This window comes from Centruroides sculpturatus, unplaced genomic scaffold (genome assembly GCF_000671375.1).
Source record: "Centruroides sculpturatus isolate CEXI.00-Female unplaced genomic scaffold, Cexi_2.0 scaffold832, whole genome shotgun sequence".
NCBI classification, from domain to species: Eukaryota; Metazoa; Arthropoda; class Arachnida; order Scorpiones; family Buthidae; genus Centruroides; species Centruroides sculpturatus.
The window spans coordinates 50,076-66,053 of NW_019384984.1; the positions used below are offsets into that span (position 1 = coordinate 50,076).

At 25.5% G+C, this 15,978-nt stretch overlaps 1 protein-coding gene across 1 annotated transcript in view; it reads right to left on the reverse strand.

Annotated features, from left to right (window-relative positions):
- Positions 1-15,978, reverse strand: part of LOC111632880 (vascular cell adhesion protein 1-like) — a 182,322-nt gene that overhangs the window by 26,995 nt on the left and 139,349 nt on the right. Inside the window, exons 7-8 of the mRNA XM_023377404.1 lie at positions 15,497-15,790; positions 7,520-7,807 (exon numbers count right to left, since the gene is read on the reverse strand). Coding sequence (XP_023233172.1) covers positions 7,520-7,807; positions 15,497-15,790 — 582 coding nt within the window. The remainder of the gene's footprint in view (positions 1-7,519; positions 7,808-15,496; positions 15,791-15,978) is intronic.

The following is a 15,978-nucleotide window of genomic DNA, read 5'->3' on the forward strand; positions in this document are numbered from 1 at the left end:
TCTTAAGAACACTAAACAATATATATTTTAATGTTTTTAAATATAAAATTGGAATAAATTTTTGTTTTTATAAATGTATAATTAAAAAAAATCACTTTATTTAAAGTTAAACAGTACAAATATAGAGCGTAAACTATTAAAGAAAAGTCATTTACTTAAGAGTAGATCGAATGGAGCATGAAAAGAATTCAGTTATTATTGGAAATATTGTCAATAAATGCATGCTTTTAGTTTATAGAATTCTTCATCTTTTTAGAAAATTCCTACTAGCTGTTTCTTTTTATCGTTAACATGGGGAATGTTCAATGAAAGTAACAAATATAGTTAACTTACTTGTTCGGTTATCTAACTTTTGATCGACGTAACCCGTTCGATAATTCCATAAATTGCAGTAAAGTTCTACAAATAATTCGGCAAGTACTTATCGAAGAAATAAAATAAAAATTAAATCACGAATTTTCGGAGTAGAAGAGGGGAAAAAAAAGAAAAAAATTTATTATGTTTCCCCCCTTTCCGTAAAGTAATATTGAATCAAAGTAGCATATCGACAAGATAATTATTAATAAAATAAAATATTAAAAAAATATTTTTTCGATTTAAATAATGGCGAGTTATTAAGATAATTGGAAAAATTTATAAACGATTTTCTGATAAAAATTTATAAAGAAAAAATATTTCTTAAAAGAAGTAAATATCGATCAGTTTACTTATAAAATTATTTATTCTATATATACATTTTTGTATATATAATGAAGGTAAAAGTTAGAATTAATTTATTAAGAGTTTTTTTTTTAAATTTATATATTTTTTTGTTTATTTATATAAACAGAAATAATTTTATTTAAAAAAAAATAAACATATTCCTAATTTTGTGTGAGAAAAAAGAATATTTATGCTAATTTCTTAAATTACTAAGCTAAGAAAACTGGTTTCTTATAAGATTTTTTTTCCCTTCCTGTTATTTATTTTCTTCTAAAAAATTTTAATTTCTTATCTAGGTTTATCCAGTATTTTTTTTTTTTAAGTGGAGGTAATTGTAGACAGTAGATGAGTTAGATGAGGTGAATAGTTCAAGCTGAGAAAGCAAGGTTTCCAGTGATAAGGTACAGTTTACCGCTCTTAGTACAGATGTGAAGTCATTCAGTCCCCCTATTCAATAGATATCTGGTCTTACCAGGGATTAAAGTGCTGAAACGTAGGCAGTGATTGGTTTGGTTGAAGTACAAAGGTGGAGTTGTATACTCTGCAGACTTTAGAACATTTTTTCCCCTTATTTTTCATCGATATTTAAATAGTTTTAGTAATAAAATAGATGCGTATACGTACAAAACGTATTTAATTTTATAATGTATTTAGATAAATTATCATAAACTTAGTTGAATTTGTTGTTTCTAGATTTAAAGTACAAGGTATCGATTCCATTAAAAAGTTATGATAAGAAAAAAAATTCGAAGTATGTTTCTTCGTATATAAATCAGAAAACTATAGGTAACATCTCACAATAATGGCAATAAACAAACAGTCGGTAAAAGTTTACAACCTAGAAAAGGTGCCTTTGGACTAGACTAGATATTGATTTATTTTATCTATTCCCTTAGAGACACAACTTTACTCTTTAGCAAGTAAAAACTTTTCTAACTTTCTACAAATAAAAGAATGAATGTACAAGAAAAACAGTTGAATAAACATTCTTTGTATATTTTTAAATGTAAAAGTTCGAAAAAAATGTTTAAAATTTAAATACGTAAAATCTATTATACGAAGAGATAATCTATATTTTACAAAGTTACAAAAATGTAAAAAAATTTATAAATTGTAAACATTAATCTTCGGAATATTAATTACAGTTTTCTAATATAAATTCTACTTTATTAAAAATGAAACTTGTTGTTTTACTTCATTCATTCTCTAAAGAATTAAATGTTTATGAAAGTTACCGTTAAAATTAATGTATCCAGAATTAGATTAACAAGTTTCTTAAAAATTTATAATATTTCAATAGAAAGCTTTATGATGTCCTTAAATGAAAAGGAGGAAATTAGTTGTTTACACTACTTTAACGCCAAGATATCGATAGATACTACTTATGAGTTACAGAAGATGATTAAAGATAGTTAATGCTGAAGTAAGCAAAAGGAAGAAACCACAGCTCAACGATTAATTAACGACCTAACATTATAAGCAAGAGAACGGTTTGTTAGCAGTGTTTAAATTAAACGGAAATCCCTTTTGAAACAACCACAATTTGCCGTATTAACTGACAAAATCCCATGAGTGCAACAACGAAATAGCTCAATCCATTCATTCACTTTCAACTTCAAACGCATTTCACTTCGTCGTTTAATTGCACCACAGATACAATTATTCCTCAAAGGTATTCTCTCGATACCCACGCACTGTTCTGCAGATCATCAATGCTCTTAAGAACACTAAACAATAGCTTCGGAATGTTCCAATACTTGAATTTTAATTTTACTCTCCTTTTTTTTAGATGCCTCACGTTCTTCAAAAAAAAGAAAAAAAAAAAAAGAAAATACTTTTCATCGCATTCTAATAAACTTCCGACTGTATTAACATTAATACACTAGCTATAAACATTTTCTGTTGAAATTTATACATATAATAAAAAAATTTCGCTAAAGTTTCATAAAAATATCACTAGATAAGATAGCGTAAGGTAATTGTTAATGGTTATCTTAGCGTGAGATCCAGGAATGGAAAAATCAGAGGAACAAAAACTGAGATGAGAGAAGAAGAAGAAAGGAAAAAAAAGAAGAAAATTCTACATGCAAGCAGTGGCGAAAAATATAATGAAAAGAAAAATGAAATTTATTGTGTAGTGAATTTTTAATTAGGAAAAATAAAAAATATATATTTATATATAGCAAATCTTATTTTACATAAATAATAATAACACGAAGTTGAGTAAGAGTTGATTAATGACAAACTTAGACACCTGAATTTACACATTTCTTTTTAATTTTCTTGTTTTTTTTTAAATGTATATAATTATGTTTAACACAGGAAAAATAAACGTTTCGTTATTTTGAATTTTAAATAAAAATTAAAATAATCTTTTATAAAATTTAAATTTAGTTTAAATAGTAAATTTAAGTCACCGAAAAAATAATTTAATAAAACTCTTTACAATTTAAAATAATGATATTTAAGATATTTTTGCAGTGATTTTAATTAATGTATGTAAAATATTAATGGAAGCAAAGGAATTTTCAAGAAACAAAAATATAAATAAATTAAAGAAAGCCTAAAGAGTGTTTGAATATAAATAAATTGGGCAGAATCCTTCATAAATATTCAAGTTTACCTGTAAGATATTAGCAAATGAATATTAGCAAAAGTAATTTTTAAAATAGGTATTTTATTACAGTTTTCAATGATCAAAACATTTAACTGAAAAATGCGAATATAAAATAAATCTTATCCTGTTATAATCATATTTCAGTCAGAGAAAGAAAGGATCCAACACTAATTATAGACCACCCATTATTTTTAATTATCATTAAGCATCTCTTGGCATTTGGAATGCCAAGTTAAACCATTAACCTTAATTTAACAAAGCTATTGAAGTAATGATGGCTTTTTCAATCTACGTTTGTTTCTATTTGTTTTCAACTTCACCGTTCATAAACTTTACGCGTTAAAATGATATCGATTATTTCGTGTGTTTCTGTTTTATTGTTACATAAATAATATACTTTACACAGGAAAAAAACACTGTATATATGTTTTTTCCTGTATAATTCCACTGTCTAAGGATCTTCAAATCTATTTTTGTGTGAGAATTCGTTGAGTTGTGATAGATTATGCGTAGTAATTCGTCTTGTTTTTTTGGTTTGTAAATACATCTATATTAAGATATTTAATATAAATGTTTATTTAGTACTATTTGAGATAGTATTTGCCAGTTATATGTGCAGATTTTCATGTTTTTCAGCTTAATAAATAGTAGAAAGGTGATAATAAACGTTGGCCAATCTACTTTGTTTTTTCAGTTGATAGATAATTACAGGCAATGATAAGCTTCACTTTTTATTATTCCAGTAGAATTTATTGTAATTTTTTACGAAAATTTGAATGCAGACTTTCGTTTTATATGCCTAAAATAAACTATGATCTTCTTTATGGCTGTCAAAAGTTTTGTTTGTCGATATTTTCTTTCTTCTGACTGCTTGCTGAATTTTGTTACGGTTAGTTTCTTAGCATAAAGTGAGAATATATCCCGTTTACATATTTGCTTTGAAGCCAAATATGTGTAGAAATAGATTTTTGAAAAATTCAGCATTCATGAACAGGGGGATATTATTGCATGGTTGGAATAATGCAGCCTATGGTACATATTCATGGCATTGAGTGAAGCAAGCGGTTAGAATTTAATTTTGGCAAAGTCCATTCTCTTCTCTGTTACTTGTTCCTGATATTTTTTAAGAATAAAAAGAGATTTTTAAAAATCGAAAGTACATCACATATAGGCCTACGTTACACAAGATATTTTATAAGTCTAGAAATTCAGCACCATTTGACCTTATATTGTGTATAAACATTTAAAATAATTGTTTATTTGATTTCATTACATTAAAACAGGGCTTCTTAAACTTTTTTCAATTGCAACCATCTTATATCTGAGAAAAATTTTACGCGACATCTGGTTTGTAGGTATATAAAATAGATATTCACTGAAGTCTCGGTAATCCGGTCGTTCGATAGTTGGACAAGTCCAGTAATCCGACACTCTGGTATTACCGGCTTGTTGCCAAGTCGTAGACAAGCTTTCCACTAGTTTAAACTCCAGTTTCTACTAAATTTCAACATTTTTCTATTAAGTGTCGAACTTGAAATTAAAGATTGTTTGCCTCGACATCTTAGGCTACCAAAATCATTGTTCTCGCATATTTTCTTGCTATTCTATATATATATATATATATATATATAATTAATACAATTTACTAATAACGTGAAAATAAACAAATATACTTATTTTCTATCCGAATAATTAAACCATTAAATTTACCCGATTTCCAATAATCGTTAATCTCCTTAATTCCACATTGTTCCGATCCTATATGTGTCAGATTATCGAGATTGGACTGTACAAATAAAACCACTAACTGATAATAAATCAAAAAACAATTTATCGGTACTTCAGGCCCTAAGCTTTCCATATCTATTCTCGATTTTAGTAGTGTCTTTCCCCTGTAAATCATACTTCTTCTGAAAACAATCGAGTCATGCCAGTCATCTAATCCTTCTCCAGGAAATTTTGAATTGAAATAACATAACATTCGGTCAAGACCAGACGTTTGTATAGAATTAATTGGTGCTTTCGACCCCTAAACGTTTCATATCTGGTCTCGATTTTCATCTATCTAAAGCCGTTCTCGAGATTAACGAAGGACAGAAAGACAGATAAACAGGCAACAATGGGGACGTATAGGTCTAAAATTTAAAAATTGCAGCCAAATAATGCAATTTATGTAATCAATATTACGTTCTCTGTAAAGGGATATTAAATGATAAAAGATATGCTAAGGAACTGAAAGAGCAATATTGTATGTACAATACAGTACCTCTCATTGCAAACAATGAAAATGTATTAGATGAAGATCATTCTTACAGTAAATATAACATTAGAAATAAATGATATAGCAAAACTTTCGTTCAAACGTTACGAAAAAGGCTTATTTCAGTATTCAGTGCAATATTATTTAAGATATACAGGAAAATAATTTAAATAGGATTGAATAGTTTAGTATAAATTTACCTTTTAAAAAATAGAGAAAATTTCACATACAAATACTTTAATTTGTAATAAGAAAATATATAAAAAATTTATTATAAAAAAACCAGTCTATTGTCAATATGTTTTGTGATAAATTCGAAAAGAAAAGGAAAAATAAATTATTAAAATTTTAAGAAGGTTTGAAAGCAACTCGAGAAAAATAATACTATTGTATATAAAGAAGAGTAAAACTAGAACATGTACAGAGTGCATAAGAATTTAATATTAAAGAGAATATTTTTTAAAAATCAAATAAAATATTTCCCTTTACGTTAAAGTAACCTAAAGGCACGTATTATTTATTATCTTTTATTATACATAACAGTAACCTAAGGAAATGAATCCGAAAAATTCCTGTCATAACTTTTAGTACAAGATCAAGGTACACAAAATGGAGTGTAACAAAGAAAATTTATTTTTAACATGACGTACTTGTAAGTCTTGTCGTGGCAACAACGATAAACTATGTGGTCACGCCCGTTTTACTTGCTTTACAGTCACTGGCTGTATAAGAACATGTCTATTGTAAGAACATGACAGTTGTTTTGCTTACGTTGATTTAAAAGTGTAATAATTTTACAAGAAAATACAAAACGTGCAGTTAAAAAAATAAAAAATAAGATTAATATATTTCTAAGAAAGTATATGCTCTATCTAGCTATTGTTGCCGAATATTTTTTATGTTTTAAGATATATTTTCTAACCAATTTTTCTAATAAAATTTTCATTATTTTCTTATCGAAAAAAGAGTTTAAAAACAAATTAAATAAGTTTCATTTTAATTAATATTTGTATTATTTTTTCCACATTAAATTACTTTTGTTTTATTGCGTTTTTGTTTAATATAGAAATAATAAACACGATATAATAAATGAGAAGTAAAGTAAAGCACAAAGCATAAATGAATATATAAATAAAAATAAAATAAGGAAGAAAAAGCAAAAAATGCAAAAGAAAACATTGCATAACAATAAAAGAAAAAAATCCAATATCTATCAAGAAGCCTACAAAAATCTCTAACACTAAAAAACACAATATGAACACAAATCAAATCAAATAAAAATAATATAAACAGAAAGCAAAACATGTAATAAAAAAAGTATAATAATTACAATTAAAAAAAACAAATAAAAACAAATCAGAATAAATTAAAAGTTTGTTATTGAATATAATCATTTACAGCACATATTTCTTGCAATTAAAATATACACAATTATTACTATGATAATTGTTCTCTTATTATCTCATGCGCGATAGATCTAATTACCATCATATCCGGTTTCGGCTACTGCATTCGTATAATAACCACTGTGTAATATTCTCTATGGCAATTACTATCGTGTACAACAGTTACTATGGCAATTACTCTCATGTACAACAGTTACTATAGCGTTTACTCTCGTGTATAACAATATTTCTTAAATTACTATAATATATACTTTAATATATTTTCTTCGTAATTAATTGAATTAAGAGTAAATCGTAACAAATTAATAAGTATTTTTTCTCTCTCTTTTTTTTTTAAATTAGGATTTTGATAAAAGGTAAGCACAAAACTATTTTTAGTAACGTAAATATTTATCTCTAATTAAAGTCGTATTTTAATTAAGAATGTAAAGGATAATTAATTTATGAAGCAATAATAAATAGCACGTAGTTGGTTTATACTTATTAAATAATTAAAAGGTGCATTAGATAATTAAAAAGAATAAGTATATTTACCTATTTCGTTAATTCTGAAGACACAAGGGTACTTCTGTACTCCAACGCTGTTTCTACCCCAGCAAAGCAATTCTCCAAAGTCCAATGACGTTCTAGGAATATAAGTTATCATCGTCATTGTCCCATTAGCAAATAATGTTTGAACATCAATGTCATCCACAGTGTTGTTGAGAGTCCAATGAAACGTGGAATCTGTTGGATCAGCTTCGACCTCGCATGTGACATTAGTTGGCTCGTCTTTGGTTATTTCAATGATTGCAACGTACTGTTGTTTGCACACGGGAGCATCTGTCGGAAATAGCATCAGCTATTTACTGTTACATTATTAATACAAGTTGCTGGAAGGTAGAAGAGAAAGCTAATACAGTAGCTTTTCTACCCAGGAGCTTCTCTTCTTATCACTCCCAACAGAATATAATAAAAGTTTCATATTTTATATATACATAAGGGAATTTTATATCGAAGAATATAATTATATATATACAGTATATAACGTATTTTTTAATATAATAATGGTTGATATTAAAGATTTAAATATATAAACATAGAGTATAATTATTGTAAAAGCGAGAATTGTAACCAATAAAAGGAAATGGTTTGCAGTTAATAAATGAATGTCGGGGTGAATAAAGCACAACTCTGGTTTAAGATAGAAAGTGGAGTACTTAATGGTTGTGCAGAAATTCACTTGCTGTTGGAAAATTACTACTCCAATACACTTAGGTAACCAGCTGTCGACTTCTCAGCGCTTTCAATGTTAGAGTTTGCAATGCTGGAACTTATTTCCGACATCCTTTCTTTAATATTTAAATTTTAACTCTTAAAGGAAAAGTATTGGAAATTAAGCATATCTGTAACTTATTTTTCAACTCGTGATCTCCGTTATTAAATACTTTTCATCTGGAATTTTGACGTTTCTTACATATTTTAACTTTTCTACTTCGATAATTTACAATGCAAACTTTCTTTTCTGTCGATAGTTTTCAAGAAAAAAAAAAAACAAAATAAATTTAAAATTTAACGATTTTCAAATGGACAAAAAAATCTAAAAATTATAATTATTTTCTTGTATACGTTTAAAATTTATTTTAAAATTAATATCTTTAAAGTTAACTTTTACATATAAGGTAAAACAAGAGAACTTTGTGTAATGTTATAAAAACAAAGCAAAGAGCGACAGTGAATGATTAACAATATGTTAAATTAATTTATATATATTTTTTTAAAATTAATGCATATTAGATAATTTTAAAGTTAAATATAATATTTTATACACAAAAATTACGACAAGGATAAACATTCTAAAAATGTTTAAGCACTTGGAAGCATCGTTGATTACGCTAATGATGCAACAGCATAGATTTATTATACAAGTAAACAAAAAAGAAATCTTAATTAAATATCTTCCATACAAATAAGATAAAAAATGATGGTACAATTAATGTTAATTTAATATAATCGATAGATTTACTTGAATAAAACTAAAGATCATAAATGCCTTTGTAATTTTTCATTAATTTAATCCTAATTAATTTGCGTGGAAAAATACGTTTCAAACAATCTTTTAACAATATCAACACTTATTCTTCTTCCATTAATTAAATTGTCTTTATTCTGTTCTTTATTTATAACATCAAAAGTCTCATAAATAATACTTCATTGTTTACAGCGAAAGAATAAAAATTACAAAAAAATAATAATAATAAAATAATAATAATAAAGAATTTTTCAAGATATTTCCAATGTTATATGAAAAAAAAAATTAAAAAATTGGTGGCAAAAATTATATAAAAAGTTAATGTTTACCATTATACTTTTTTCATTATTAAAGATTGTTGTATACTTTCACCTGTGTAAAGATAAGAGCAATTTCTTTTCAGAAAGATACAAGGATAAAAGCAAATTTCCTTGATATAAAAATTTTAAAAAATGAATACTTTTATGTACTTATATAAAAAAATCAAGTAAATGAGTTAATGTTGCGATGTTATTTGATAATTTAACAGATTGTTTTACACGAAATTTTAATGTAGTTAAGGAATATCGTGTTTATGTACAGCACTAAAAGTAGCAATAACTAGAAGATTAGAAAATGTTATACATGCCAGATAGGTTATGTAAATGAATAGAAATAAAATAAAAGAACTTAATAATTATTTGAATAATTTATCAGTACAATAAAATTAAGTCATTACGCGATTAGTTTACTAAACTGTCAACTCTGTTAAAGAATTTATTCAGAAACTTAATTAGTGGATTGTTCAGATTATCTAATTCTTAATTTTTAAGAGATAACGTCTACAATGAGATTTTTGATATGGATTCTAACACAGAATGCTTTAATATCGATTATTTTACTTTAAAAGATTTAAAAGATTTCAACTTTCTAACTTGTCAGATGTATTATATAAGATTATCGTTACATTTACAAATGATATTGTTAGATTTTTATATCAAAGAAGATAGAGATTAAGCAAGGAAAGATAAAGGCAATTAAGAAAGTTTTCTAATACTTTAAAGATTTAATGCCCGATATTCGTATGAAAGAAAAGATAAATGCGTTTATATATTCATATTTAGCTTACTTATTTGTTTATTGAGTTGTTAAAAATCTCTTAAATAAGTTAATTTAATAACACAGATGTAATGAGTCATTTCGAATTGAGAATGTAAAACAGGAATAACGAATACAAAATATAAAACGTGATGTAAAATAAACATTATCTGTAAAATAAACAATAACGAAGATTAAATCAATTTTTGCATGGAAAGAAGTAAAAAATGGTTGAAGAAATATAAACAGATTAAAAATAACTGATAAGATAAAAAGAATATTTTTTAAAAAAATAAATAAAATAAACACGNGTTATTTTAAAATACAATCATGTGGGTTGTAAATTTATAAAATATATATATATAAATATAAGGGAGAGATATGATTTTGATTGATATAAAAAAGTAAAGAAACAGAATGTTTATGACAGTGTTTTCTTTTCCTTAAGGAAACTTTCTGTAGAAGAAATTAAGGAATGCAACCTTAGGGTATACTTGGAGTGAAAACAGTAATAACCTATTTTAAGTGACAGCATCGTTTTTTTTTGAAAACGAGATTGTCGCAACCTTTTAAAATCTAGAGCTTTAAGGTCAATAATATTACAATTCATCCTCCAGCAATAATGACATTCTTTCTGTGATTTTAATACGGTTATAGGCTTTATACCATTTCTAGTTTGGAATTTAACTCGACTTGTAAGAAATTCAGTGGTGACATTACACAAATTCTTTCCAATAGCAATATTCTCAAGATGATTAGAATTACATTGACGATACGAATTTAGACATAAATGAATAATAATATTTGATTTTGGTAGAATTTTATCAAGAAGTGTTTACGTTTAAATATATTCCTTTTATGTGTCTCTTAAAATTAATTAAATAATTAATAATATTAATTATATTACTAACAAGTTATTAGTATATTAGTTTATGCATTAATTAATTATACTAGTTATTACATCAAAGCGTGGCCGCACACACCGTTAGAAGAATATTCGTACCTACGCTACTTATTTATATATTACGACCGGAATAGACAAAGTAATTCCGATCAAAATCAATATTCGTGTTAAGATCATAAGAGACTTACAATTTGTCAATTCTTGTAGAAATAACTTGGATGATCGAACCATTATTGAATTTTTAAGACGTTGGGTTTTGAGATGGTATCTCTTATAAATAATCCATTTAAAATCAATATCATCCTTTATAAAAAATTGTATTGATCAACTTTAAATACATAAATGGAACCAATATTTATCTGTTACAAAAGCTTCTTATCAAGAAATTTTTGTAAAAATAATTTTTTTTTTATTTTCCTCTTTTCGAAATAAACCAGAAGAGAAAGTATCTCATGGGAAGCTTCTTACTAATGCATGAAATACTATCTGATCTTTACATAACAAGATTACTGCATACAACATACTTTTCTTCTCTTTCTTATTGGGGAGTTTCATTGTAAATTGCTATATAACGTTTTCAAATAGTTTTTGACAGTAAAGGAGAAAAGCATGAGGTAAACTGTTGTGTCTTGAGACTCGCAAAACCATATCAAATTTGCCTAATGCAAGTAACCGTTCGACATACTTATAGTAATCCGCGTAAAATATTTTTATTAATTAATAATTGAAGTATTATTATTGGGCCGCAATTTGAAAAAATTGTAGATCTATAAAAACTGTCGTCCGTCTGTCCGTCTTTCCTTAATCTCGAGAAAGGAGTTAGATAAATAAAAGTTGAGACCATATATGGAAAGACTAGGGATGATAAGAAATCCCAATATAGGAAGTCATGTTATTTCAATTCAAAAATTTTCCCTGAAAGAGTTAGATAAATAACCGGCATGATTCAATTGCTAACAGGAAAAGTATGATGTACAGGGGCAAGACAATATTAATTTGAGGTGACGAGCATATATTTTAAAATAAATAAATTAAAAATTTGATTAAAAATTGCAGCCCGGCATTGTGACGATGTCATAATAAATAATTGCTCGTGTAAATATACGAACAGTTATTCTATTTTAAGAAATACATAAAATACAGCATTATAATATGCAAGGATAGATTTACAGAGACTTGGTTTATACAGATATTTTTTCAATTCTATCTTAAAGGTAACATATGTTTAGGCATAGTTGATTTACGTTATATTAACTATAACTGAAATGGGTTACAGTTTATAACTGAACAGTATATGATGTAGTTTGTATGTTGACGTTCTGCATAATATAGTTAGTTTCTGTAAACTAAGCAGATGTTATGAGCTATAGTGTTTAAGTATAGTGTCTAATATACATTTAATTTATCGTCTAGTTTGCAGAAACTTAATTTTAGTCTTAAATAAGATCAATTATATTTTAAAGAAATTATCGTTTATAAATAAATCGTGTATTTATCAATTATAAAAAGTATTGATACGCTGTTTTTTAATTTTTATTATTAAGATAAAAATAAAATAAGAGGATGAAGAAAATAAAATTAATTATAAACGAATACAAATCTGAGAGCTACGGTGAATAAAAACATTAGCAAAAAATTTACAATAACATTATAAAATATAAAAACGTTTAAAAATTAAAAAGGAGAGAATGAAAATAAATCGCTTCATTCATTTTATCTTTAAAATTTTATAAAAATAAATAAATAAATAAATTATCCTATAAAACAAGGTTGATAATCGCTAGAACTCTTCCAAATTTACGTATCGTTAAATTTTAAATATCCATCATGCTATTTTCGTATTAAATTATCAAAATTGGAAATTATGACATGCAACTTCAGTGTTAGCATAATTTATGAAGTCGTGTGATTACTAGCAATAAATTGCCGAATCTGACGTAGATAAAGTATACGAAGAGAGAGTTAAACCAACAAAAATAAGAATTAAAAAAAAACTATACTCAATTTTGTTGCTGAGGAATCAGGTGCTGCATAAATATTACATTGACCATGCACACGATAAAATCTTTAAGAGTCATTTACGCAGAACCGTGGTTAGTCAGAACTATAAATAATAATAACTAACGTCATAGAACATGCGAATGCTTTAGTGTGACGATCAATCAGTGTTATTAATCCATATGTTCGTTTAAGAAGTTAATGTTTGTAAAATTAAAGAGAAAACAAAATGATTTTGTGAATATGTCATAGTAGATGAATGTTATTGTAGATATCTAGTTGACAGAATCCTATATGATACCCAATAGTACCCAGGTCGATCGTTTTCTATCATTCGATGGGGCAACTACTAAAAAGTTTCAGATAGAAAGAATATTACAACCTATCATAAAGCAGGTAGTATTATACTCGAGAGAATTTACTGAACGCATTCTCTCTTGCATTATTACAGGAAAAAAAGACAGTTTGATGTAAAAGTTCAATTCTTAGAAAATCAAAATATTTTTTAAAATGTTATAAAATTTAATTGAGAATAAACCTTAAAAAGTTTAAGTCTTTAAATGTTAATATATAACATTTAAAAATATATTTTAAAAAATGTTTTAATTAGAAGTTGAAATTTTCAAAAATTACCTGTTTTTATATCTATGTTATAATGTTTTCAATTTATTTTTTAACTTGAATTTTAAAGTAAATAATAACGTGTAAATTAAGTTTACATATAAAAACTTTTTAAAATTTAATTTGATTTTATTTAAATTTGTAAAGTTTTTTTTTTTGCATTTTTTTAAAATTTAAAATACAACCACTTGATAATAATTAGTATAATTATTATTTAGCGTTAAATTTATTAAAACTTGATCTAAATAACTTTCATTTGTTATTATTTTATTTGATTTAAATAAAACAGAAATTTTTTTACAAAAATTTACGAATGCGAAAGAATTTTTTAATTATTTTCATCTTTCCAAAAAGAGAACAATAATTATAAAAATAAATTAACTTAGAAATCAACTACAAATTGTGAATTTTATTTTACATTTTCTTCCTTATTTTTTTTTCTTTTTTTCTATCGAATTAAAAATTCTTTAGAAAATTTTATTTTATTTTTTCCAATTTATTAATATATATATATATAAATGAAATAGCTACGAATTATATTCATTAATGGAATTGTACTTCGCTAAGTTCCAATAAATTTTATATTTATTTAACATAGTAATATAAGGAAAAATAAGTTGGTATATTACTACATCTTTTATATATATGTACATTGATCGATTTTTGTCTACGAATGTTCTTTCTTAAACGAAAATCCATTAAAGAGTTGTCATGGCTGCTACATCTGGGGAACATCATCGTCTCGTTTTGCTCTACTCCTTCCCTTCGAGGCACTTCCAATTCTGTATATCGTATGAACATTGTTATTCAAAACTTTTTGCGTATCGTCTGTCTTTTACTTTGCTTGAAGTGCTTTGAACCGAGCTGAATGTTCTTACAATAACCTCTTCCCCCTCCAAAAAGTTTCCTCGTGAGAACTTAAATGCAGAGAAATGCCTTTTTTAAAGCTTTATACGTATATATTTCTATATATGAAAAGTTTTCTTGTTAGTAATACCGGTTATAACTTTATAGGTAATGTACTATAAAAAATATAACCGTAAAATTCGATCAAATCTGTACGCAGAATGATGCTATAACGTATGATGATAAGTAATCTAATTAAATTAAAATTTTCAAAGGAAAATAATATTTAAAAAGAAAAAAAAAACAGATAAAAATTAAATATAAAAAAAATTTTCATTTTTATAATGAAATTTAAACAACATTAACTAATAAACTTAAACGTGACATGTTATAAAATTAACTTCTACATTTATTAAATAAATAAAATTTAATAATTTTAAAGGAAACGTTTTTGAAGTTTACATTTATAAATATTTAAAAAATTTTGTTTTAAGGATTGAAAACCTCAAGAAAAATTAATAATGTGTATGTGTGATTATAATGGATACGATATAGTTTAATAATCATTCTAAACAGCTAAATTACTGCGGTATTCTATGAATAAGATATCACACAATTCATCAATATTATAATAATCATGCGAAAAGTATGGAAATCTATAAGCTTCAAGATCATAAACTTTATAATTATGATAAATTACTTAATGCTTTGTTTTAATCTGTGGAAATTATATTAATAATTTATATAGAATCTATAAACAAGAAACATAATAATATATTTTAATTTAGGATATTATATCGCTTTAAAATTAAAAATAATAAGAATTTATATTTATTTTAAATAAGAAATTGTTTTACTATTGATAAATAATAGTTTCCAAATTAAAATTTTTAATTTTATAAATTTGAAAATTGTCAGATTGTATTACAGACATCTTTATTATTTTTAATATATAAATTTTAAGTGTATAGACTTTTATTTTCTAGAAAAATAATGAAAATGTATCTTCAAAAAATGGGGGATATAAAAATGAAAAAAAAAGAAATAAACTTACGCTGAACATCCAACTTCAGTTCGTTTTCAAGAGTGCTATTGGGAAGAGTAGGATGGTCAGCTCGACAGAGGAGATATTTTCCGTTATCTTCGGCAGATGGTACAAAAGTCACTTTGCTTCTAGTTCTGACGTCATCTTGCAAAATATCTTCTTCCAACGTCTGCACTTGTTTCCCGTCTTTCCAGAAACTAAGAGTTGCCGGAGGACGAGATCCAGTAGTTTCACATACAAGACTTCCTTCCTTACCAGCTGCCAACGGATTCACACCAGTAAAGTAAACGTCTAGAGGTTTAACTGAGTAGAAAAATGAAATATGCCCTTCAGCAAACGAAATTTAGATTAGGGAAAAAAACTTTAAAAAAAATATTAAAGAAATAAAAAAAAACTCGTTTTTAAAGTGTAAAATCTTTTAAAAATGAATGAATATTTAAAAGAGCCTCGAGATATATTCAAATACTTATACTGTAATAATAATAATAATA